The 27,222-nt window shown below is 41.4% G+C and overlaps 2 protein-coding genes across 2 annotated transcripts; both read left to right on the top strand.

Moving 5' to 3' along the window:
• The first annotated feature begins 3,132 nt into the window (after positions 1-3,132).
• On the top strand, positions 3,133-8,264 carry LOC119726541 (transcription factor ETV7-like). Its single transcript, XM_038198273.1, has 4 exons — positions 3,133-3,344; positions 5,432-5,545; positions 6,483-6,637; positions 7,425-8,264. Exons 2-4 carry the CDS (start codon positions 5,541-5,543, stop codon positions 7,733-7,735), a joined length of 471 nt encoding a protein of 156 aa, XP_038054201.1. The 5' UTR covers positions 3,133-3,344; positions 5,432-5,540; the 3' UTR covers positions 7,736-8,264.
• Positions 8,265-10,986: 2,722 nt separating this feature from the next.
• On the top strand, positions 10,987-26,393 carry LOC119726550 (cytosolic non-specific dipeptidase-like). Its single transcript, XM_038198284.1, has 13 exons — positions 10,987-11,265; positions 13,792-13,915; positions 15,242-15,418; positions 16,124-16,279; positions 16,987-17,067; positions 18,223-18,296; positions 19,217-19,291; positions 20,346-20,490; positions 21,321-21,420; positions 21,653-21,824; positions 23,518-23,603; positions 24,761-24,927; positions 26,000-26,393. Exons 1-13 carry the CDS (start codon positions 11,234-11,236, stop codon positions 26,045-26,047), a joined length of 1,437 nt encoding a protein of 478 aa, XP_038054212.1. The 5' UTR covers positions 10,987-11,233; the 3' UTR covers positions 26,048-26,393.
• Positions 26,394-27,222: the final 829 nt, after the last annotated feature.

The following is a 27,222-nucleotide window of genomic DNA, read 5'->3' on the forward strand; positions in this document are numbered from 1 at the left end:
TTATGTACACAGTAAGAACTAATTTGATGTGTTTTTTTTGTGCAATAGTTTTTTTACGTTTGACGCAACAAAATTACTCCAAGTCTTAACAATGGAGTATATACCTATAGCATGTAAGAGCTGTCTTAGTTGCGGTGCGTGTGAAAGCACAGAAAACATTAATGTACATTTGGGGGGGGGGGCGTAACTAGCTGGATTCTGTTGCTAGCGCACGTAAAAAAAAGTGTGCCCAAGACATTCTTTTTAAAAACAATCTCCAAAGGTTGTTTACTTCTCCCAACGATAGGCCTTTGTGATTCAGGCTGAATAATCTTACAGAGTATTTGACACCAGTCCTATGTTAAGGCCTATAGTCATTATATCGGTAGGTACTTTGCTGGGTGATTGCAAGTGATTCTACGAGTGACTTTATCTGTATCATAAAAGTCGGCAAAACATCCCGGGGCCGGCAACATCACACCAACTTAGAGAGAAGACAGTGAGAACAAATTTACAGTTTTTGAGGTGGGAGGAAACGCCCAGAAGAATATTCTGCGGAAAACCCACGGAATCAGGTAGGGACTGAAAACCCAATCCACACATTGGCCCAGGCGGGATATTCGAACACGGGTCACATCGGTCATTGTGGAAGGCCAGGAAAGTACCGCTGCGCCAACCTGACTCCCCTTTATAGTCTTTGCTCAAGTTTGAAAAAAATCAAAATTGAATTGGCCTCATCACTGGGGTTGGCTAGAACATTTTGAAGGGGTGGTGACAACATGAAATAAGCCTCTAGTCTGCACTGATGACGTCACGTTTTGTTTACATGTGTGCTTTCTTATGGGAGCCTGGTGGGGACGACCGTAATTCGTAGCCCCATAGAAAAGCGCACATGTAAACAAAGTGTGACGTCATCAGTACAGAGGCTTATTTGCTGACAAACAATTACAGGTAGCAAGATATTTTTTTCCTCTGGTAACTTGGCCGCCGCAAAATCGAAAGGCAGCCGTGATTTATGTTCGACATGCGCGCACAAAAGTCGGACTAAATAGTTCATCGTGTGCGGTGCTATAATAGCCCAGGTGCGCATGGGCCGGCCAAGTGGGCGGGGCCTGTACATCGGTCTGTTGAACATTTTAAACAACTTTGAGCTTGAACGCCATATACGGGGTACAAACTGTCCCCACTTTGCATATGAGTCAACCAAAGAAAATGCTAGTATACAGGCCTTCGTTGTCCGAGCTCTATAGCTCTGTCGATTTTTGAACGACAACTTCCGCAATCGTAGTAGACTCGCTCCAAGTCTCTACGCAAGCAGAATAATGTGTTTGACAGAATAGATTGTATGCCGCGTTTCTGACCGTGAGCTTTTTCTAAACAGATATATCAAAAAAAAGCTGAAAATCAAAACAATAGTGTTAGTGTCTTGCTGTCATGGTATTTTGTTCGTGGTGTAATTTTGACAGCTGCTCACACAAAAATCAACGAGACATGGCACCAGTCTAGCAGTTGTGAAAGGCGGAATAATAAATTAAATTTCAAGTGTATTGTCAGGGAAATCCATTCATTGTGGTAATCCATTCATGAGCATCATTTTTGTATATGAATGGCGCGATCTGTTGGGGCTTTTCCACGAGTTCATGCCCATATATGGCTATCCGGCTGTTGCTTGAGTTTATTCAACTAAAGGGAACAACTTCTGCCGAGTTTCCCTTTAGAAATGTGCTTATTCATACCGCAATGGTCTGGTTACCCGCATGGTCCTGTTCCTCTTTTTTGCTGTCCCGAAACAGACCAGGTCTTTATTTCTTTCTTTTACAATGCGGAACCCCAACATTATTATATTTCTAGTTTTGAAATGAGTATGGCCCGATTATAAAAATGCGGGGGGGGGGGAGCTAACCATATACTCGCAGCTGAGAAGCTGGACTGCGAAGGACGCAGCTACAACGTATCGAACCGAAGGCATGTAAAGGCGTCTTAGAGGCAGCCGCCACATGACTCATGTTTGACCACGGAGCACAGCCAGAGATCCAAAGTGTTTGATTTTTGCGGAGGGAGGAAAACCAGAGAGCCCGGAGAAAAACCCTCGTAGCACAGGAGAGAATCAACGAACTACTCTACTCACATACAGTGGTCTGAGATGGGAATCGAACTCGGGCCACATTGGTGATGTGAGCACTTAGATTCCTTGCTCTATGCTCTATGGAGGGAGTGCTTCACCAGCCACCCATACCACCCATAATGTTGGACATCAACCCATGTAGTTTATTGAGTCCAGAAGTTTCAGTGGCCCCCCCCCCCCATGGTTTTCATATTGAAAAAAAAACCAAGAAACGTGTGTCAGAATTTGTTTAATTTATTAAAAACCTTTAAGAGTCGAAGTAAAAAATTTCCCATCTTATTCATGTTACTCCAATGTGTAGCGTAATGTGTTCATTTTGTAACCACCACATTAACATGCAAACAGTACATTTGCATTTATTTGAAGGGTTTGCTTTTCGTGACACGGTAAAAGTCGACGTCAAACAAGTAGACGTGATTTGGTTTATTTACACTATGCTCCGAATTTCCCAACATCATTTCAATAGAATTATGACATTTAATGGTTGCTGCAAGACATAAACGCAGCCAAAACATAAAAATGGCAGCAGACCCACAGACAATGATACAGACCTAGCAGACAGCTAATCATCGTGACTGACAAACAGCTATAGCTGAGCCACCAACCAATGAAACAATGTGACAGTAGTTAATGATTATCATCATTCGATAGGGAAACCACGTCGTGTTCTGATCCAACTGGTGCGTTCCACGTGTTACTTAGCAATACCGTTCCACAAACTCACCCTTTTCCTTGAAAAGGGACCATAACATTAGCCCAATTGCGATTGGCAAGTGGAATTTTGGGGGAGGGATTTCCCATCTCCTAGTTCCGTGAGTAATCCATTGTTGTGCAGTTTACCGTATCAAAACACCTTTGCATAGGTTCTCCATAACAAAAGGGTTTCCCCAAACACTTCCTAATATGTCTCTGAAAGTGGGCAACACTCAGACTAGCACAGGTGTTCACGCCGCGCGCGCGTGCGCAGGTTGATGACCATAAAAGGAGCGCTTGTGATGTGCCGCGCGTAGACCCCGGGAATCTAGGGCTTCTTATAAAAGTCTCTGTGTTTTAGCGGGAGCAGGACCCTGGGCAAAGGTCCTGGGATCCGGGAGGGTAGAGTGAGGTTGGGAGCAAGGATGAGGAACAATTTGCGAAGGGAGACCGGAGAGGCAGCAGGTGTTTTTGAGGTCCGCTCTTGCTGGAGTCGACGAGCTCGCTGTAGGATGCTGCGGAAAAACTTCATGCATTGGGACAGTCGGTAAGCTATGCAGTTTCTAGTGTTATACAAAGATGCAAGTAGACCTATTTTTTTTTTCTTTATGAAAATTATCGATGGGTAGATGCTGAAAAATTGAAAACACAAATCTGCCAGATTTAGACGTGATGAACTTAAATTATGTTGCCACATGCGTATGCACATTTAGTATTGCCATGCATGCTACCTTCAGCGTTAAAATTGCAAAACACAAAGCTTATTAGCTTATGAGAAAAGGACGTCAGTGTTTTACTTAAAATCGCGTAGATGTATTTGCAGATAGGCTGGTCGCGTGGTCTTTACTTTCTCAAATTAAGTGTGGTTTCACGAAAGTGCAGACTAAATTTACAAGAGTAAACCCAGCTGAGGTCGATTTATGGAGATACAATAAATTTCACGTGCCTGGAAACGATTCGGCACGGGATCACTTAGAAAAATTATTTTGCTCAGGGTATATGTACTTGCGATCAAGTAGCACAGTTGCTCGGATACTCGGATATTCTATCATGGTAAACCCAGGTGCCAAAGATGGAGACAGGGCCTGAGCCTAGGCGCAATAATTTTGATCTTGCGCCTTCGAATTCAACTTGGTTCAAGCATGCACATGCTTTTTAGTACCTTAATGAATACCTGGCTACCAGTAAATTTGTTTTCGCCATTTGTGCAAAATGTGTGAGTTGGAAGAGGATCGAGGTGAAACTTACTTTCGGTATTTTTTTTTTTATTTATCAAACTTGCAATACTTTCCACAATTCATGTTGGAAATTGTGTTGCGTCTTTTCATTCACAAAATTAGTTCATTGCAGAATATCAAGGATGTTAGCTCATTTTCTGTAATGAGAAAAGCTGACACTAATAGCGCAAACTTCAATATAGCACGTCGTGTCGACGCCACGTTAATACTTTTGTGACATAATACATGTCTGCAAATTGTTTGTTGCAGTGGAAGTAATTATGTGTGCTCTGAGCTAGCTGAGCGGCGCAGTGCTGGTAACTTTTCCAGCGAAATTAATAAACTTCTGTTAGCTGAAAATCACCTGCTAATATTGCGCCGTGAAATTGGGGCTAGCCTTACAGAATTGTCCCCAGCGTGAAATGTCATTGAATTCTTGTGGTTGCAGCCTGACCAGTAAATCGGTCTGAAATTGCCTGCGCCGGCCAAATCACGATTTGCATGCCCTCAAAATCTTCAGTATTTGAGCATGCTGTGGGCCATGAACTTGAGGGTTTGTAAAACATATGGGTGGAAGCCGTGCACAGGACTGTGAGCTTGTAGTTCCGTTCAATTTGGATGAAATTGTGGGGCCCTTAAAGCGCTCTATTTTGCAATGGAGTGTAGGCATCGTTTTTCAACATGGCGATGGGCTTCAGGACTATTTTCAGGGGTGATCATCTTCGGATGGAAATTTCTCCTAAAAGTCATCAGTTAACCCCCCAAAATTGAAAAGAAAATGAAAGATGATGAAATAAGCTTTAATTTGATGTGTGTCTGGAAAACCTTGGAGAGTTGTGAGTATTTTTCCCGAATTTCTGAAGTGTGAGCATTTACCATTCGGGTCTATGGAAGTTTGTTTACTGGTCTGCAACCTTGTCCACTGCAGCACAAGCTGCGTCTGATAGAACTCGTACAGAGAGGACTCGAGCGTGATGATACTGTACATGTGAGCTGAGATGTCCATGTTTACAGCATTGTTTACATGACATCTAAGGCGATGGGTCACCCATCGTGGAATGCGGAAATGCCTCGATTTTATTCTGGAGAAAAGCACCATTCGGATCTCGTGTGCCTGAGGCTTGCCCGGCTAAGCAAATGTTTGTTTCTGTTGGGGATATTTATTTTAAATTTCTTGTGCGAGTCCAGGTTCATCTGATCTAGCGCACATTTTAAGAGGGCGGTATGCTTTTCCACAAGTCATGCTTAAGTTCGTATAGCCTCTGCTCGTCTAGCAGTTGTCGCAAGATTAAAAGTCTAACGATTCCTTTAGCGATCGACCTACAGTTCTGGTACATGACCATCTCGCCTTCTAATTCATGAAATCTGAAGAACTGATGAGTGCTTCTGGTTTTCTTTTTGTCTTCGAATTTTTCAGAAATACACCTTGGTATCCGGTCGTTGTAGCTGACAGAAGCAGGTGTTGATGTTGCATATTCCTGATACACAGATTGAGAAATTCGACCGACGAGGCGCCGAGGACTATTATGAGGTATGTGTGGTGATACATGCCAATCCGAACACGCTATGTATCACGGAGGAGAGCAGAAGCATTGTGCTAGTTAAGATAATCCGGTGTCACATGAAAATCCGACTCCTATGAAAATCGGACCCCATTTTCCCTTTTATTGGTTAATCCCTCGCACGTGGCAGGTCACTCTCCCCAAACGATCCTAAAAATAGCATAGTATCGTACTCACGCGTGCGCACTACTACCAATGAGTCCACATTTTATGGAGTCGGATATTCACGCTACACCGGCACGGGACAGTTACTCATTTGTACAGCACGCACAATGATTACTCTATTGAAAGGGGCATGTTTTCGTGAGTGTATAGTTATCACGTGACCGGATTTGTCTATAACAGTGGATTTGGATAAAAAAAAAATAATGTTATACATGTAGTATGTTCAACATCATTTTGGTCAACATGTAGCCACACGGCCTATAGACATGCAATGTTGGTCGCAAAGATATTGGAATTGCAAACAACGTATAGGCCCTACACTTAGGAAAAAAACACTCTTGAGTATTATCTTGGGTGAATTTTGCTTTGGTTTGGTGGTACTCAATCTGAGATGTACGTCGGTGCGTTCTGGTTAGATTATACAAAATGCTCGGCACTTTCAAAAACAGAGCTTCAACCCCCCCCCCTCCCAAAAAGAAAAAACAAATACACTGTTGCACTGTCAGTATTGTTTCTACAGACTTTTCTGGCACACGGAAATTGTTTAAAAACAGCAGAAGCACTTTAAGTGTTAAAGAGACTATGCATACAAGAAGATAAACACGTGGCTTTCAAGTGCTTTTTGAAAAACGGCAATTACGCGTACGCGCAGTACTACCATTTTCGCCGTCCATTAGGTGATCTTTGCGTACTTTATTCACCGCTTTACTCCCTCTCCCGCCACTTTTTACCCATCTTCAGTAACAAGATCTGCAGCCCTGTCGATTCTTGCGACAATCACCAACCGGTGGACGCGCAAAACTACCTGGACAAGGTGGTCGACTTGACGATACGGCAGAAATATCAACAACTCGACATGCAGGAGAATAGAAATACACTCAGGGTATCGAACAATGGTAAGTAATTGATTACGTATACCTGATGGTTACCATCGACGAATGCCATCTTATTTCATGCATACAACAATAATTGCCCATTGAGTTCGCAGGTACTTATCACCCATTCACTGAGGGCGCTATAGCGCACTGCGCCAAAAGCGCCCCCTTGAAACAGAGGTAGAAAACAAAATCAGATTAATGGCACGGTGATTGGTTGCCAATCTGGTAAGAAGACATCGCATATCTTGCCCCATGAGTATCCTTTCCATTTCTGGGCGTGTTTCTATCAGTGGAACGCCACCATAACGAACATCGCGGGGTCCACAGAAATTGTTCGTTATAGCGACCGTTCGGTATAACGATTTGAAGCTGCCGGTGCTCCGGTACTCACTTTTCAATAAATAGCGCCCTTCAGAACTTCACCTTGCACACCCTGGTATATTTACTGAATGACGACTTTGAACACGTGCCGACTATTGAATTGTGTAATTGCACAGTATTTGAGCTTCTACCTACAGCAATGGGTGGCTTCCCCTTTCTATTCCTATTGACATTTTCAACAACAATGTTCGGTACGTTTTGTTCACAAAAATCGGGAGCCAAGGACGATGTTCGGTATAGCCGAATGTTCGGTATAGCGGGTGTTCGGTTAAGACGTTCCAGTACTTACTCAGTTAAGCCATGTCACCAGTGAAATGGCCTAGCTTTCAAGTTGAAGATGGTTTATTTTGGGGTTTAATAAAGTTGTGGCATGTTTTGTTGATTGCTTAAAGTCAAACTTTCAAACTCTCGCAATTTCTCGCAGATCCACGCTTGTGGAAACGAACCGACGTGGCCAGCTGGCTGCAGTGGGCTGTGGAGTTCTACCAGCTGGACAGCGTGGACACGCTGAAGTTTGCCATGAACGGAAGAGGGCTCTGCCTACTGACCCGGAGCGGGTTCATGACCAGGGCGCCCTCCTGTGGCGATATCCTCCACAGCGACTTCCAGAGGCGATACGCGGTGGCCGTCTTAAAATCCAAGAAGGAAAAAATGAAACGAAGCGTGCCATGGCAACCAGACGCGAATAAATCGATGGACGATACCAAAAGACCCAGAGGGGCGGAAAAACAGTGATCATCCAAAGATATTGCCTTATTATTACAATGTTGCTTTGTTGCATGCACAAACGTTGAACGCCTGCAAATGAGACTAGTTAATTTCTATGAGCTTACGGTGCATGACCGTGTTAAACATTCAAAGTTCCCGCACCAATGGTCCATGATCATTGTACCATTCCTTGTGGTCTAGTTGGAGTAGCACATTAGGGAAAAAGCTTAGCTGACTTAGAATGTTTCGTCGAACTCAGTAGGTGGTGCAAATTCGATCGGTGACAACCATCGAAGGTGATTTCCACACGTACAATGTAATGCGTTAGTATTATGGAATTTAATAATGCCATGAGACACCCAAAATTGTGCATATATCGTATGTGTTCTCTATTTTCTCAAAATGACGTCACTGAGCAAAAACATCAACAGGTTTATTGGTGTCGATGTCATGAATCCTAGAGATTGTAAGCAATTTTGTTACTTCAAACTGAAGATGATCCTAGGCCTACATTTAACCCTGAAAGGGCCGGGCTACTTTAACCATCTCTCAGCCGGGGGGGGGGGGGGGGGGGGGGGGGGGGGGGCTGATTCGCCCCCCCCCCCCCACGATCTCGGCCATCGAGTGACGAAAAATTATGAAACTTGGTACATGCATAGAACAACTATTCATGAACATACCCAAGAAATTTCATGACTATATAGTCAAAGGATTTTGGAATTATGGGCTAATTAATTGTTCATTGCACGAATGGTAATTCTGGTCTGTGTACACTACGCATAATTATGGGGAAATTCAGTTTTTCGATGCGCGACAACCCGTGGTCTGAATTTTATGTTTTTGGTATCAAAAGATGCGCAAGTCAGAACAGCTCGGGTCGCGAAAAAAAAAATCAAGGCTGTTGCGGAAAAAGTTGAAGGGGGGGGGGCGATCAGTCCCCGACCCCTTTAGGGTTAAGAGTAGGCTTTATTGAAACCCTAAAGTTTGCATGTCAGTGGATTAACGTGGTAGTCAACTTTGTGACCCGCACCGCCTGAATAAATCCGATTGGTGGCTCGTAAGTTATCCCGTGGCACTCGTCCAAATCTACGGCGTATTCTGTGGATTACATGTTCACGTGCGCTGCATGCAGTGCTAGATCCACACAACGTTTGATATCCGTGCATATACACTTTTTCCATTCCACGGTCACACACCAATCAGGTACCGGTAACGAGAATTTATTCAGGCGTCGCCAAAAAAAATGAAAGCTTCACATTCGTGCAATGTAAAGAATAATTTCATTCGGTGACAGACGAGCTGAAGTATATTATATCAGAATGAATATTGGGAATATAGTTCATATAATTATTCAACTTGAACTATTATGACTGTAAATAAGGCCGCATTAAACGTGGGTATGTACATAGGAAGTCGACTGCATTAATAATAAGCTCCGATAAATTGTTAATTTCAAGTGTCTGTTATGTTACATTTTAAAAATTGATTTCATGTTAGTCTTATGTCTCACCCCCCCCCCCCCAATGATATTGGGGTTTTTTTTTATTGCTGTTAGTATCTAGCAATACAAAAGTTATCACAAGAAACTTAAACAACCCCCCCTCCCCCCCTACGTTTGGTGCAGGAATTATATTGAAATTTCGAATTATTTACGGCCCGACAATGATTCTGGCGTATTTTTTTTAATGTGACAGGCGCAAACGCGACCAGAAATTAAACAAATAACCTTTCATCATGCTTAAACTCGAAAAAAAAAATCGAGTTCACTAATTTAACAGTTCTTTTATTTCACAAACAAATTTAACTTTCGTCAAGAGTAGAAAAGACAAGGGGAAAACAGAAATCGAATTTGTGAAAATCTTGGGTGAGCAACCTCAAGCCGAATGGAACGTCAATCCATGATCTCGGCGTTCCCCATGTCTAGCGCCTCCGCGCCGCCAAGCTAGCACCATGGCCGGTTCGGTATCTGTCGTGGCGTGTCAAGCCGGGGAGGGGGGGGGGAGGGAATTGCCTCCCCCTGCCAAGTGGCACTTTTGGCATTAGTTTTTTTTTATTGAAAGGTCTAGCGCCTCAAAACCCCTTCAAGTAGTACATGTATTACTGCCCCATTTACGAACAAGCAAAATTTGTTTCCTCTCAGAATAATAATTGTGCCCACAAATGTGATGTAGGCCCCCCTACTTACGTGTCCATCGATGCGACAAATATACAGCAACGACTACCGCTACTTCAATAATTTCTTCAAGTTATATTGTCGATAGTCATATTATAATGTCCCTTTTCATTTGCAATGTCCCCTTTCATTTGCAAAAGTGTAAAAGGACTGTTATTTTTCAGCCAATGACTTTTTCAAAATCTCTTTGGATTGCGTAATGATGAGAATTTGCCAAAAACGGATTATTATTTTATTTTTTCCCCCGTTTTTAAAAGCAAATTAACTCCTTAAACAGTGAATTTCAAAACTTCAAAACCATTCTTCTTTAAAACTAATTCAGAATTTCAGAATTAGACTTTTTTTAGCTACAAAAATCTGCTCTAAAATAAGAAATGCCGCAGTGCCTACTTTGTTGGGCCGGCCGCTATTTATTTTTCCATACCACATATTCGCTAGTATTTATAGAATTATGCTGGAGGGCCCTATATATGCAATAAAATAATGTTTAAAACTACCACATCGATCGAGTCACTGCTGCAGTGTCATTGATATTACATTGGATTATAAATTCGATGATGTGAGTACAGTTCGATTCCCAGTGGATGCTTTTTTTTTTTTACTTTCTTCTTCTTTACTTCTTTTTTTTCTCTTAAAAGGTTTGTCAGTCATTTGGAACATTTTTCTTTTACCAATATGTGGTTTGGAGGATTTTTTTTAAGGGAAAATAAAGTCCAAGAACCTGACTTGTAACTCAAGTGCTTCAGTATACGTCCAAAGCGAATAAGTGGTATGGGGGAAAAATCGCGGGCCGGTGTAGCATGAATTTAAGTTTTATGAAATACGGACTCATTTGTGGTATTGCGCATGCTCCTGCATAGATAATTAGGAGAGGGACCGGTCACATGAGAGAGTTTAACCAATAAAAGGGGAAAAGAGTCCGATTTTCACACGAACTGATTTTCATATGACACCGGCCACGCACTACGGATGCCTTTGTTTTGTGATCAACAGAGGGCGCTATGTATGACCTTCGGTAAACAAAACTCACGTGTAATGTCGATCATGTCATAAACAATCGAATCACGTGCTGGCCATTGGCATTGTAATGAGAAATAGCGCTGGGATTTCCCAAGATATAGATACGCATTTCGAAATTCGAGTTAACAGTTTCGATACTTATTATAGGCCTGTTTTGCACATTGAGCAGCATTATACTATAGTTAGGAACAATATTTCGATATCCAAAGAATCGATTGTCGTCACCTGTTGAATTTAGGGGAACCCCAATCCATGCAATCCCGATCCCAGACGGTAAAGGAGGGGTTTGTCGCGTCGTCTTAAGACTTAACTTAAGCTGAAAGTTTGCAATCATGGCCGGAGAATTTCTTCCAAAGCTTTTCAGGTAAACTTAGGGTAATCATTATCCTTAGGACACCTCTATTTTTACGAGTTCTGTTCAAAACTGACTTTTGCAGATGACTGTCCAGTACAAAGTGACTTTTGCAGGCTAACATGGCTAGTAAAGGGGCTTAAATTTAAAGGCAGTCTTTTTTTCTTCAGCTAAGCTCATGAGTCATAGTCATAGGCCTAGACCTAGTTGTAATTTTGAAAGCACTTTCAAAGAAAATGTGACTCGTATTTTTTTTTGAAATTCGACATCTTGCATTTTTAGTCTATTTTCTGTTAATCATCGTCGTCTTTCACCCCTCATAAATCAAGCCCTGCCCTCTTTCCAAAAAAAATTAAACCTGCTGATATTCAAGAAGGTGTCATTGCCAATTGTTTAGATGTGCCAAGAAATATCAGAATGTCACTTTTGAGTGTCATTTAGTGAGCTGTTTTCCTTCCTTCCTTCCTTCCTTAAAGTGCAGCCTCATACAATGTCATATGTATGAGGATAAATCTGTGTGTTTTGGTGAGTCTTTTAACTTTATATAGGAATGGGGTCCTAAATAAAGGTAAGGATTACCAAACTTACTTAACTGTAATATGCCTACTGGTCCCCCCCCCCCCCCACCCAAACTTACCCAAGAAAATTGTGCAATTTTGCGTGTAGGCCTATACCATACAGCATACACGTAGGCTACCACGTACCAGTACACGTCCTTCAAGCTTCATCATCAATGATCATAGATCATCATAGCCCCATAAATGTGGCCTATTTACTGGACTGCCTCCGTAAACATAGGCCACACGTCCACATGTACAAAAAACGTGTCGACTTTGCCAAATTTTGATTTTCACATTTAGGCTTAGTTTGTAGGATTTTTTTGCTTTAGAAGCATACTCACCCTCTTTATAGGCTAATCAGAAAGTGCTGCCTTTTTCAGATGTATATTTTTCATGAAATTTCCAGATTCATTTTTACACGTTTGCGTATCAAAATTTCAACATGAAATTTCACAAAAATTAGACATCTGAAAAAGGCAGCACTTTCTGACTAGCCTATAAAGTGGGTGAGTATGCTTCTAAAGCAAAAAAATCCTACAAACTAAGCCTAAACGTGAAAATCAAAATTTGGCAAAGTCGACACGTTTTTTGTACATGTGGACGTGTGGCCTATGTTTACGGAGGCAGTCCAGTAAATAGGCCACATTTATGGGGCTAAGATCATCAGAACATTTATTTGCAACCTAAACATGTTAAACATTTTTATTCCAACTCATCTTTGTAATCATCAACAACTTTGCTTAGCATGTTAACGTTTGCCAACTTTTTTCAATCATGTCATTTAAACAAAATTACTGTGTCTCTTTAATTAAAATTATAGGCCTAATGTTGACGGGGGGAGGGGGTGTTATTGTTAATGGGGTCTGCTTAGCTCCACTAACTGGGGCACTAAAACTCCTCTTTTGACATTTCTGGAAGTTGGTCTGTCGTACTAGCATCCCAAGTATTCTCAATGTTTCAATTTCCAAAGTTCACCATAAAAGTTGCCAAAAATCACGCAAAATACTTGACAAAAATACCTTGGAAAGACGAAGTAATGGGGCTTCAATGATACGATTATTTTTTGGGTTGCAAATCCGTGAAATTCAACCACTTTAGCACAGACATCATACAGCGATCATTCAATAGGCCTAATGTTGTGGCTGTGTTTTGCAACGCATTGTCTATGCAGGTAGCAAACAAACTCCGCATGTAGATCGGGGAATGCAGCAACGACTGTTTCATGACAAGGCAATTGAAACATTGAGAATGCTTCTGTAGTGGGACGCTAGTATGACAGATCGACATCCCACATGTCAAAAAAGGAGTTCTAGCGCGCCAGTTAGTGGGTCTAGGGTCCGCTCATAAGTCCGACGCCTCATAGGTCCGACGCCTCATATGAGTCCAACAAAATCGCATTCCCTAACCAATTAAAGGCCCAACATTAAATTGCTAGGCTACATATCTTTTTCTAATTCGTGGCTTTGGAGGATTATTTTTAAAGGGAAATAAAGTGGGAAATTGTAAAATGGTCTGATAACCATCTCGTGACTACGAAGTCACAATGACAATGTTGGCGCGGAACCAGACTAAAATTTGTCACGATAAAAATTTGTCACGATAAAAATTTGTCACGATTAAAAAAAGTCCCCAAAAAAGTCACTGCGCATGTTCATTGCCGTGCTGGCCTGATATTGTTTTAAAGAAAGCCAATGCCGGCCAAATATCAACTGCCTACCGGATCAAAACTGAAAATGTTCTGAAATATTGAATGAAAGAGAGAGAGGTGGGGGGAAGGAGGCAAAAATACAAATAACAGTGGGAAATGTTGCAACCTGACGCCACTATAGCGGTTGTGTACAAAGTCTAACAAAATTGGGAATGTTTCTCAGCAATGAATGACCTTCATTGAGATGATATATGAAGAAAAAAGTGGCGTCAGGTTGCAACATTTCATCAACCATCATCAAAATTTGTGTGCATGTACTTTGTTTTCCAGCTTCATCGACAATCATCAAGATGAGTACGTCAAGAGACTGGCCGACGCAGTGGCCATACAGAGTGTGTCTGCTTGGCCAGAGAAACGATCGGAGATCAAACGCATGCTGGAAGTAGTGGCTCAGGTATAAATACACCATTTCACAGATATCGCCATCTTTGTGATCACATGGTAATCTTTGGGCATTTCATTAAAATATTTCATTAAACACGCCCCATCATGCATTGTATCCTCGGCATGATGGGTCATAGTTTCAAAGAATGCCCCAAAGATTACCATGTGATCACAAAGATGGCGGTATGTGAAAAGATCCTTCCACTGGGAATCAGAGAGATTCATTGGTTTATGTGGAAGGTAGGCGAGTTAGTATTTTTTGGGGGGGGGAGGGGGGTAATAAGCACTTCAAAGTTGTCATTGAGTTTTCAAACACAAGTCTTGAGTCAATCATAAGTTGATCACAAACAATCATAAGCCAAGCGTTATCCGTCATGAATCAATCTCAAGCTAATCACAATACAATCTTATGCCAATCACATAACAGTTATAAGGGAATCACAAGTCCATCTGAAGTCAGTCTGTGATCAATCATAAGTCAAAGACAAGGTTCTGGAGACGCGGTCACAGATCAATCATAAAGTAGTTTACGAGTTAAGTCGGTCACAAGTCAAATCATAAGTCGAGTCACAAGTACCGGGGGATGAACAATGACAAGGGAATGCCTTTGTCGTACATGTAGTTCGTTAGAACTTTAGACTGGATATAGTGACTTGTGACAGCTTATGATGACTTGTGACATCTTATGATTACTTTTGACGACTTAAGATAACTTGTGATGACTTGTAATGACTTGTTACAGCTTATGATGGCTTGTGGTTACTTGTGACTACTTATGATGACTTGTGACAACTTATGATGACTTGTGACAACTTATGATGACTTGTAACAACTTAAAGTGACTTGTGATGACTTACGATGACTTGTGACCATTATTGATGACTTGTGACAACTTATGATGACTTGTGACAGCTTATGATGACTTGTGACATCTTATGATTACTTTTGACGACTTATGATAACTTGTGATGACTTGTAATGACTTGTTACAGCTTATGATGACTTGTGATGACTTGTGGTTACTTGTGACAACTTATGATGACTTGTGACAACTTAAGATGACTTGTAACAACTTAAAGTGACTTGTGATGACTTACGATGACTTTTGACCATTATTGATGACTTGTGACAACCTACGTGTATGATGACTTGTGACATCTTATGACGACTTGTGACGACCTACGATTACTTATGCCCTCATCCACTCCTGCTGTGCAGATACTTCATAAAAAGGCCGATGAACTTCCAAAACTTGCTGCTGAATGCCATGACAATTTGAGATATTCGGAGTCTTTTTAAAAAAAGACGGTCAGTGGCTTTAATTGCTTTCTTGTAGGACCTCCGAAAGCCGGAAGTCGGGGCGACGATTGAGCTAGCAGACATCGGCATGCAGGAGTTGGAGGATGGAACGGTCATCCCGTTGCCTCCTATCCTCCTCGGTCACCTTGGCGACGACCCCAAGAAGAAAACGGTTTGCATCTACGGTCACTTGGACGTGCAGCCGGCCAAAAAGGTTAGCGCAGGGACACAGGATGATATTTTTGGAAGTGGAACCATAACCCTTGACCTATAACCCGAATCTAACGCAAACCCTAACCCTTACCTTAACTTGACCCTAAACCTTATGCTCTAACCTTAGCCTAATCCGCTGAACTTGCTATTCATTTCAGTTTTGACTCCAAATTTCCCAAACAAGAGAAGAGAAAAATTATGGAAAGCCCTCACTAAAATCTACTTTTGAACTGCAGATGTAAATCAGTGAAACAAGCTGGTTATTAACTGTTATCTCTTAATTTCATAATTTTCCTCCTAAAAGTTGTTTCTGAAATCACAGTTTTTATAGATTTATAATGATCAGTACGCTGTGTAATATAATACTAATCCGGCGAACAAAATAAGAAGCCATTTGGAAGTGGCTCCACGTCCGTGAGGATGCAGCACGTGTTCTTAAAGACAGGGCACGCACATGTTGGTCACCCAGTTGGTCGCAGGAGCCCGGAGTGCGTGCTTACTACCTGAGTGTGACTTACGCGACCCTGGGGCCACCGCAGAAAATGGCTGTCCCCAGATTTGGCTGTCCCCTTAGTCAACCTCAGTGTTCTTCCTAATTCAAGTGTTTGGTGACACTGATTTATTTTAGCTTAGTACTAGTTAGAATTACACTCCTTCAAATTCTTGGTCAAGTCTGCGGAATGATATGATATTGATGATTTTTTAGGAGGATGGCTGGTCGACCGACCCGTTCGTTCTGACTGAAGTTGATGGCAAGTTGTACGGACGTGGCTCGACTGATGACAAAGGACCTGTACTATCCTGGCTGAACGTCATTGAAGCCTACCGCGCCTTGAAGCAAGACATTCCTATCAACATTAAGGTGAGTGAAGGTGGGTTCGAACCCTGGATCCCTGAAACTAAAACTAAATATTGAGGTGAACAAAGTGGGATTGAACCCTGGACCCTGAAACAGAAAAACTAAATATCAAGGTGAAGAAATGTGGATTTAAACCCTGGACCCCTGAAACAGAAAAACTAAATATCAAGGTGAAGAAATGTGGATTTGAACCCTCGACCCTTGAAACAGGAATACTTAATATAAAGGTGAACACATGTGGATTTGAATTGTGGACCCCTGGAACAGAAACAACTAAATATCAAGTTGAACAAATGTAGAGTTGAACCCTCGACCCCTGAAACAGAAACACCTAAATATCAAGTTGAACAAATGTGGATTCAATCCCTGAACGCCTCAAACAGAAAAAACTAAATATCAAGGTGAGCAAATGTGGGTTCGAACCCTCGACCCTTGAAACAGGAATACTAAATATCAAGTTGAACAAGTGTGGTTTTTAACCATGGACCCCTGAAACAGAAAAACTAAATTTCAAGTTGAGCTAATGTGGATTCGTACCCCGGACCCTGAAACAGAAAACTAAATATCAAGGTGACAAATGTGGATTCGAATCGTGGACCCCTGAAACAGAAAAAAAAAACCTAAGTATCCTGCTGCAGTCAATCTTCCCTGTCCATCGTCATTGTTTGCAATCTAGCCTGGCGCTACCCTCACTCTTATTCTATTTGCAGTTCTGTTTTGAAGGAATGGAAGAATCAGGCTCGGAGGGCTTAGAGGAACTGATCGAGGCTCGTAAGGACACATTTTTCAAGGTAGGTTTGTTCTCTTCGTACCTACCTCACTGACTGACTGACTGCCTGTCACTTGTGACTGAAACTGGTTGTATGGCGATGAGAGCTTGGCAGTGCTATTGTATAGGATAACCACATACAGGCATGCAACTTTGACTTAGATCAGCTGATTTCCTTGTTTTTCGCTTCACATTTGTGCAAATAGCCCTAACTCCCTAGGGGGTATGCAAAATTGTATTGAAATTGGTTAAAAATGGAAAAACACTGTATATAAGTCGTGTAAAATTTGAAGTTTCCCCTTTTTTTTTGCTACTTCACAGTTGCATGTCTGCACATATCGCCAATGAATGGGCTAAAATAAGCCCATTGTGTTTTTAGGGATGTAGCTGAGTCCCTCACAAGTCCATCATAAGTAACAGTGCATGAACAACAAAAACGGAATGCCTTTGTCAAGCTCATTTGAATGGCTTGTGAGTTGAACTGGTAGGGGATGACTTATGATCTACATCCCGGGTGAAGATGCATGCAGACTAGCTCATCAGGCCAGCGTGTATCTCCTGTTTCCTAGGCATGAAATGATTGAGGATATTTCAATTCCCCCTGGATGGGATGCTAGTCCATCGCAGGTTGCACCCCAACTAATGCAGGTACCCACTCCTGGGTGGAGAAAGGCAAGTGGGGGTAAACTGGGTGGAGAGAGGCAAGTTGGGGTGAACTCGCTTGCCCAAGGACATAACATATGTGATGGGATCAAGCTACATGAGTCGTTTGTCGGGAATTTTCATTTGGAGATACAGGCCAAAATAGGACCACTTCATCACATCACTTCATCACATTTCTTGGTGTTCCGACTTAATTTTTGAACTAAAGATGGTATCAGCATGCAGTTTTCACAGCAGTAATGCTGAGATTGTGCTCTTTTCAAATCTGTAATAAAAATGTTTTTGACCAGGGTCGACAAACGACTCATTTATCTTGATCGCATCACATATGACCAGCAGCTGGATTCGAACCCCTAACCCTCTGATCAGAAGTCACAAACCCTAACCACTATGCCACACTCTCCCTTACCAACCCTACTTACCCAGGTACTTCTGTTTTCCCGACACAAATCAACGTACCAGTGCTCGCAATCTTCCATTATAACACTGTCTTCTTTTTCTGTTTTCATCTCAGGATGTGGACTACGTGTGCATCTCCGACAACTATTGGCTGGGCAAGAACAAGCCGTGTATCACATATGGTTTGAGGTAAGGCACGTTACAGCCCTTTGTGCGATATTTAGTTTCAAGCTAGATTGGGAATAATGTTGTGCAAATCCGATCCGGAACCGAAACTGACCTGACCCGACCAAAAACCGACTTGGGTCGGGTCGGGTTGGTTTGTCCAATATTTCAGTCGGGTCGGGTCGGTTCGGTTTCGGTTTTGCGTTTCAATTTTCGGTTCGGTTTCGTGTCGTTTCGGGTCGGTTTTCCTTGAATTTTGTCGGGTCAGGTCGGGTCGGTTTTAGGGAGTTCAGATCGGTTTCAGGTCGGTTTTGGGTCGGTTTGGCCCTGTCAACCCAATGGGTGCACAAACCTATGGAAAACTCAAAATTGTGTATGGCTTTTGTGCAGCTATTTGCATATCTGCGTTTGTATGCTATACTGTAATCATGTAGGTTTGTTATTGAAGCAAATACGACAAAAACGAAATGCACAATCAGTAAATGGGTGTTTCATTTGCAACACAAACGCGTGCGCGTATTTGCTGCAGATGATTTTTGCCTTGACATTTTTTAACTGTCATGATGCGTTTAAAGTTCTTGCATATGTTGTACTTGCGCGTTGCATTTAGAGTACACTTTCAAAATTCACTGCATCTAATTTCATCATGTTCTACAAACACACACATGAATTCAAAATGTCTGCGCCCGGGAAGGATGCAAAGTATCTCCACACGTAAGAATGGGGAGTGGGAGTGGCCACTTTTGAGTTATAGACTGTTCCGGGACCAGACTAGTCTTGCCCAGTTTTTGTTCAGTTGTTTTGTTTTTGACATAGCTCTGTGGCCACTTTTGAGTTACAGACTGTTCCGGGGCCAGACTAGTCTTGCCCAGTTTTTGTTCAGTACTTCAGTCAAAAAAGGGACATTTGATCACAGAAGAAACGTTGAATGTCTTGTTTCCCAGGGGATTGTGCTATTTCTTCCTGGAGGTGGAATGTTCCAAGAAGGACCTGCATTCTGGTGTCTATGGAGGCTCTGTGTAAGTAGTTGTATCGACCCTCCTATGTGGGATGACAATATTCAGAGCAGTATGTAAAACCCTTTAAAATCCTGCAGGTCAGTTTCAGGTGAAATGTTCAAGTAACTGTGTCACACAGAGAGTCACTTCCCCCCAAAAAATTGCACTGTGGAGAGCTGTGATGCATGACCGAATCTGCCTGCTTGCCCTGAGCTTTGAATTGAAAATCAAGTGAAAGGGTTCGGTGTTCAGAATGCTTCTGCCTGTGACTTTTCAGGTACGCTTCTTAGCTTTTTGGGGGAGTGACAAAGAGGGAAGAGGGGGTGGGGGAGTAATAAAGGTGATCTAACCCCTCAGTAGCTTTTTACTTGGGCCTTTTTTTTGACAATTCCTGCACAGTAGAGATTATGAAAAAAATCAACATTTTCAACCACTTACAATCTGCGTCAAAGTGAGTAATATATCAAAATGAAGAGCAAATTAGTAAGCTCCTTTTGCACATGAAAAAGTACAACTTCAAAAAAGGCTTTTGGAATTGTTGATGATTACTCAAAAATACAATTGTGGATCGTTTGAGAAAGTTGTTAGGGTAAAAGGGGGAGTATTCGACCACTTAAGGAAAACTGGTATTGCTTTGTGTAATTGAGATGTGAGATCTTATCCATAATTACTCATGACATGATCATGTACTTACCATGTTTGCAGCATAGCATCAACCCTAGTCAGACCCAAGGTTTTTGCTTAGTAACGACTGGTCGAATTCTGCCTCCGGTCGAATATACCCCACTTACTGGTAAACAGATGGGATAGGGGGAGAATTCGACTGGATAAGGAAAACCAGCACTGCCTAGTGTAACTGAGAGAGTGAGATCTTAACTGTTATTACTTATAACAAGACCATGTACTTACTTTGTTTGCAGCATATAATCAACCCTAGTCAGACTCATTGTTTGTGAATAATAGCCAGTGGTCGAATTCTCCCCCCAGTCGAATATACCCCATCTCACCCTAATTTGACTTTTCTTATAATAATATCAATGGTGAGCATTGTAGATGATATCTTGTCATTCTGTAGGCATGAAGCCATGACGGACCTGATAGCGCTACTGGACAGCCTCGTAGACGTCACAGGTCACATCAAGGTCCCTGGTGTCTACGACAAAGTCGCTGAACTGACGGAGGAAGAAGCCAGTCTCTATGGACCAATCGACTTTGACTTGGTACGGGCCAAAAAAATTCCATCTCTTGAACATAACAGTTTGCTCCACAAAGACTTGGATAAACCCTAACCCTGCCAGACGCAACACAGTGCATCAAGTGGAAAAGTCTGGTGCACTTTGATGCATTCAGCTACCAACACCAGTGCATAAACGGCCACTTCTGAGACGATGAGAGCTAGTCCCATAGAAACAATGCCACAGTTGTATCCTGCTGTGTTCGGTGACCACAGACTCTGAGGCAGTTAGGCCTCGAGACTCTAGGCTTGGTGGATCTTGCTGCACTGGGCAGGCTTGTCACTTTAGACTTGTAAATGTTGCATGTTGCTGCGTTTGGCAGGGTTTCTAGCCAAAATTCCCTGGAGGGTTAGGTAAATCACAATCCTACAAATTTCATTGAACAAGCTAAGAACTGGAAGTAAATCCAAATTTATTAACATTTTCAAAAAAACACACAAAGGAAACTGACTATTTATATTGCCCTGCTATTTCCCAGGTTTGCAGCATTGCTTATGTTACTAGCTTCATGACTTTGGGCGTGATCCTTGGCTATTAAGCATATATAATACCTGTTATATGGGGAACCGCCAACATAGACCTGGATAGCTCAGTTGGTAGAGCGCTGAAAAGAGTCTAAGGTTCAAACCTTGCTCCAGTCAATTTTTTTGTTCAGCATCAAATTTTATTCAGTCAGACTTATGCTGACAGTGACATTATAAGTTAGTGAAGACATTAGACGTTCTGCAAGTGATGGACTAAAACCTGACTGTGCTTGTTTGTTTGTCAAAGCAGTTTTGGCGTCAATTTTCATCCTCTTTCTGTTTTCGATACAGGAGGAATATCGTCAGGAAATCGGGACAGAACGTCTGCTTCACGACAGCAAAGATAAGATCCTGCAACATCGTTGGCGCTATCCATCCCTGTCCATCCATGGTAAAGAACCATCATCTTGTAATACTTCCATCTTGGCTGTTCCAACTTGGTGAATAACCCAGGCTTGGGAACTTCGGCAACGCTACCCAGGAAATTCGTAGTTAGCGTATCTTTATGCAAAGTTGTAGCTTGAGGACCATTCAAAACCATTCTGCTAGATTTGGGCAATAACATTGTGAAATAAATCCATACGTCAGTACAGGAATTCACTCTACAATTTATTAATTTTCAGGAATCCAGGGGGCCTTTGACGGAGCCGGTTCCAAGACAGTGATCCCTCGCAAGGTGACTGGTAAATTCTCCATCCGTCTGGTACCCAACCAATCTCCAGAAGAGATTGGCCAGTTGGTAGTCAAGTACCTGACTGATATTCACACGGCGCGAGGCTCACCCAATAAAATAAAGTGAGTTTGTTACTTTTTTTTCTTTTTGTCAAAACCATGGTTTCATTTCCGACTCCGCCTCCATCAGTTCCAGAGTCAAAGCCTCTAATTTGCAAACAGAAACTCTCTAAACTTTATCTTCATGTTATTGAATTTGATTTTTCTGAAGCAGAAAATGAAGCTGTGATGAGCAATATGCCAAAGTCGGGAGCTGCCATTTTGATCCCCCTTGCTTTCAAGCCAGACAAGGGCATATTGCGATCGCGTATTCCTTCTGTGTGTGTGTGAGTTTGTATTACAGTCACTATGTGGACATGTGAACAAAAGATGTCCACATAATGCAGGTTGTGTTGACGTTATGTGGACTAAGCCGTGTCCACATAACGTTTCGCCCTCTCTGGAAAACAGGTCTAGAGGCATTTTCGGGTTAGGGTTATCGGGCGCAGAATGAAGAGAAACATTCAAGGAAATCAAAAACCAAATTTGGGGTTGAAAGAGTTTTCACAGTTTAGCCCCCCAAAAAAGGCTCCGGTTTCTGGTACGCGCACGTCGGCAAAACCATGCGCATCTGCAAAATAAAAAGTTGTTTTCAATGTAAGATTATGTCTCAAAACAGCCAAACTCACTAGTTTGACTGGAATCCTGCTGCTGCAAAATTTTACCGTGTTTTTAGATGGGGTTACAATCGAGTATAAGCTTTATGTAGCCTTTCTGGGCTCCTATATATTTTGCACAGAATAGTCGGGCACCATTTGCAGACGGTGTTGTATTTTTGTGATTGTGTGTGTGGAAGCCAGATGTGTGTGTGGAAGCGATGGTCGTGTATCTGGAACCTCTAAACGCTTTTTAATTAGCGCAATATGTAAGGGAGCAGACTAATGACCAGCCTGGCAGCACATGCACGATGTTGATGTCGTTGAATGGTCTGACGTTACCATTTTCTCTGACTTTTGTCTTGACTGTCAAACTTTCCCGAAGAAAGTTCGTGTTGGTCGAGATCGTAAGTGGGTGCAGATTTCTAAAGCCTTATGCCCTGACTGAGGTCACCTCAAGCTCCACCCTGAAGGATATTTTTGAGAGTTTTAAGGGGATCGAAGCGTCATCATCAACAACATCACCCAAAATTTGAAGGAAAAAAAAGTAGGGTGAAAAAAAAAAGCAGCATCACCGCACCACTTCTGGGGCAAGCTCCATACCAGAAACCGAAGACTTTTTTTTTTTTTGGCCTTCAGTAAAATTATTTTTTGTACCAATTTTCTTAATACACAAAAACAAAGTAATGTCCACATACAGTATGTAAAACAAACATGTGTGGGCGTGTTCATCTATTCAAACCGTGGACGAAAAATTCCAGAGAACAAAAGAAAACAATATCGTCCACAATTCCCAGCATACGACTGCAATTGGGGTCGTGTACAAAACCTATGGATTTAGATTGGACGGTAGTTGTGGTCAACAATTTTAATTTCATAAGAGACATCAATTCGCAATGTTTTCAATATGTTATACATAGTTGTAATGCTTTTTTTCTCTTTTGAAATACCCATTTATTACCCTTGATCAGATGGGCCCAGTCAAGACACAAAGTAATCATACAAAATAGATTACACACGTTGTAGAGCCTATACATGGTGCCTGGACGAGTTCTAGTAAAATCTTGCATGTTTTTTAGGTTGATTTACACTTGCTATTGTCATTGTTTTGTCTTTGGCAGTGTTTCGGCAGGCCACTCTGGGAAGAGTTGGCTTAGTGAGTTTGATCATCCCCACTACCTGGCTGGCCGCAAGGCCGTCAAGACAGGTAAAACTTGCTAAAACAACAAATCTTACCAATCAACACATCAGTTTGAAAACTCCCATCCCAACATCTTAAAGATGTGTTTCCCGTCCCTTTTTTGAGTTTCATCCCCAAAAAATAGATTCTTTTTCAAAATTGCTATTTTTCTATAGCATTAAAAAAAAAGTCATTCACTTTTTAATGAGACATTGACGGCAATCGACCCTTGTTTAGTTATTGAGTTAACATCACTTTACAATTTCAAATTATTGGCTGCCAGACAGTAGTGCCATTTGCTGGTTCCCGCCCCACAATCAGTATCGATAATGTACAGACGGGGAGCCAGTCTGTTCGCAAAGCTGATCTATTTGTGTGCTCAAAACAAAAACTTCTTCAGAGGATTTGCAGACGTCTAAAAAAGAAAAAAAAAGGAGGTTTTTGCTCAAATAAGACATACAGTACAAGTTGAAAAAAATAATAGAAAAATTTAATTTGTTAAAGATCACCAGGGAATGCAACTTTAATTTAAGTGTACGTATTGTCAAAACTTAATTACAAATGTGTCAAAGCCTGAGGAGCTACAGCATGCCACATCGGTTTATTTTATTTATTATTTTTTTTTCATATTGGTACTTTTTGTGACGTTTGGAAATGTTTGTCACATATTGATAAAAAAATAATTTAAAAATATATATATTATTTAAAGCATTATGATATTATATTTGGGGGCAATAAATCTTTAAATTCTAATCTTTACTCTGAATGGAGTGCAAGGCACAAGAGGCAGGGGGATCGGGGGGGGGGGGGGGGGGGCACAGGCCGTCCCCCCACCCCCCTTTAGTTACACCACTGTGTTCCCCACTCTCTACACTGAATCTTTCTACATATTGTTTTGCAAATTGTAAATCACAAAGGGAAACTGACTAGGTGCATTATAATAAAACTAACAAATTGACTGGAGCGGGGTTTGAACCTGCGACCTCCGGATTGCCGTTCCTGTGCTCTACCAATGCTGCAAACCTTGCACGAAGGCATTGACAAACTGGGGTACCGCCAACATAGGGCTGGATAGCTCAGTTGGTACAGCACCGGAGCGGCAATCCGGAGGTCGCAGGTTCAAACCCCACCCCAGTCAATTTCTTTACTCAACTCTAACATTACATTTTGCGATCTTACCTCAGTGTTTGGAACTGAGCCTGACATGACGCGCGAGGGCGGTAGCATCCCTGTGACCATCGCGCTCCAGAACGCGACCAACAAGAACGTCATGTTGCTTCCCATGGGCGCTTGCGACGACAGTGCTCACTCCCAGAATGAGAAATTCAACCGCTCAAACTACATCAACGGGGTGAGAACCATTTTTTTCCCCTCGAAATGGGGCATATATTCTAGCAGCTTTACTTCAGTCCTGAGATGCATTTAAAGTGCCACACACAGAAACGTTGTGTGGTATCCGTTACATGAACCTTTAGTCCAATACAGGGTGAGTCAGAAAAACGAAACCCAAATGTTGGGACCATTTTGTTATTGAAGTTCTTCATGTAGCACTTTCAAAATCTAGGATATGAAAGCCCTATTTAGAAGCTTTCTTTTAGTACAAGATTCATTCAAATCACTTATGTACTTTTCAAGTTAAGGAATTTTAAACACAATCGCCATTTTAAAGTTCTGTCCACAGATCGCACAAAAGGTGTGTGTTCTTTCAGCAACCCGAAAACAATTCACACACATCCCCATGTGATTTGTTTCGTTTTGCTGAAAGAACCGTGGATAGAACTTTAAAATGATGGTTGTGTTTAAAAGTCCGTAACTTGAAAAGTACATGAGTGATTCGATTGATTCTTGTACTAAAAGAAAGCTCATAATATTGAGCTTTCATATCCTTGATGTTGGAAGTGCTTCATGCAGAACTTCACTTAAACAATGGCCTCGACATTTCTGTAGGTGTGTTGCCGTTTCGAATGTTATTTTCAGGTCCTTATGCAAATTTCAACATTCATGATCAAAATCATTGTTGTTTAAATCACAATCGTCACTCTTACAGGTCTTAAAGATAATGTCTGTAACATGAATAAGAAAGCTTATTGATCGCATGGCCATGCACAGACTGGTTACCGCATTTTCATCATGTCTTCTAAATTGGCCCCTGCACGGCGCGGCATGAACCACAGTTTGATCATTCAAATTGTGCTCAATTTACACATATGTTATTGATGTCGCAAAGTCCCCCCCCCAAAAAAAAAAACCACCCACCTCAACAAACAACCAACCAACAACCAACAAAAACACTTACAAAAAAACAAGAAACCAACATGACCCAAAAAAAACCCACAAAATACAAAGTTGTGATGAAATGACTGAAACATTTTTGGTAAGTTCTTTGATTTTTCTTGTTTTTGTTTTTGTTTATTTCATTATAGATTAAACTACTTGGAGCCTACTTTGAGGAGGTAGCTAAACTGGAGTAAAACCGCCTAAACTGGTTGAACCGTCCACTAACTTGGATTGAAGGTTTTATTAACCGGCTCTCACTTTCAACCATGTAGGATTGGAAGTGTATTCCTTTAAGCATCCAAAGCAATTTGCAAGCAATCTTGTATTTTTTCTAGCTATTTAAAATATGGGAAAAGGGCTGTATACAATAGATGCAATATTCATTTCATTCCAAGACTAGAATATTAGTATGGCTGAAATAACTTCTATATGTCAGCAAAAATTATTTTCCAAAAACATATGAATTCTAAAAACAATGTGTTTTATTTCAATCACTGTTAATAATCATGTTTAAAGGGAATATACATCATTGGCTTTTGCTGTAATTTTCAGAAATGAACTATTTGAGAGGTTAGTATAATAGATCAAATATTGTTACACTGACATTTTTGAAGTTCTGTGTTCTAAAAGGTTATAAAAACAAAAACAAAACAAAAATGTTAAAGTAGTCTGGTTCCCTGACTCCAAAAAAGATAAAATGGATCAAATTATAGATGAATGATGGAAAATTGTAGGGCAAGGGAACCAGTCTAGCTGGCCTGCACCCGTTCATGAACATGTAACCAATAGCAAACAAAATTTGGACTGAAAAAATGTTAAATTTGGAGCAGTAGTTGAAAAATAGTTAGGTTTTTCCAACGCTGGTCGGCCGACCACTGTGGAAATGTTTACAAAAACACCATTTTCTTGAAAATGACTTCACACCAGGTGCCATAATTTTACAAGATGCTTGAGACTGTCATTTACCAACATCCTAGTAAGGTATTTCGTAAAAACTTGGTAGTTGTATTTTTCGATGTTTGCGAATGTTGTATATTCCCTTTAACACCCTCCTTCTCTGGCTGGTAAATTCAGCTACGCCATTGGAGCAGTCAAACTCCATTATGTTTTTAAGAACTCCCAAGTTAATTTGACTGGAGGTGATTGATATGCCAGCTGTACCTACCAGTTCCCTCTTTTGTCTGTTGATGGAATTTGACTGGTCACAGTGTTTACACGAATACAGATGCATGGCAGGGGAAGTGAAAGAACCTATTGATAATATAATATTTGTCAAAAATTGATTTCAAAATAATTGATCTTCTCCATTGCAAAGGACTAGAGTTGTCATTTTCATGCCATGTTAGCGAAGACATTGCTATTAAGCACT

Source organism: Patiria miniata, unplaced genomic scaffold, assembly GCF_015706575.1.
Source record: "Patiria miniata isolate m_02_andy unplaced genomic scaffold, ASM1570657v1 HiC_scaffold_1, whole genome shotgun sequence".
Classification (NCBI taxonomy): domain Eukaryota; kingdom Metazoa; phylum Echinodermata; class Asteroidea; order Valvatida; family Asterinidae; genus Patiria; species Patiria miniata.

Excerpts from the sequence above, each read along its gene's own strand:
- LOC119726541 (XM_038198273.1), top strand. Across the intron at positions 6,638-7,424 it reads ACTCAGGGTATCGAACAATG|ATCCACGCTTGTGGAAACGA; the intron begins GTAAGTAATTGA and ends AATTTCTCGCAG.
- LOC119726550 (XM_038198284.1), top strand. The coding sequence starts at position 11,234 with ATGGCCGGAGAATTTCTTCCAAAGCTTTTCAG. Across the intron at positions 13,916-15,241 it reads TGCTGGAAGTAGTGGCTCAG|GACCTCCGAAAGCCGGAAGT; the intron begins GTATAAATACAC and ends GCTTTCTTGTAG. Across the intron at positions 23,604-24,760 it reads CCGCAAGGCCGTCAAGACAG|TGTTTGGAACTGAGCCTGAC; the intron begins GTAAAACTTGCT and ends ATCTTACCTCAG.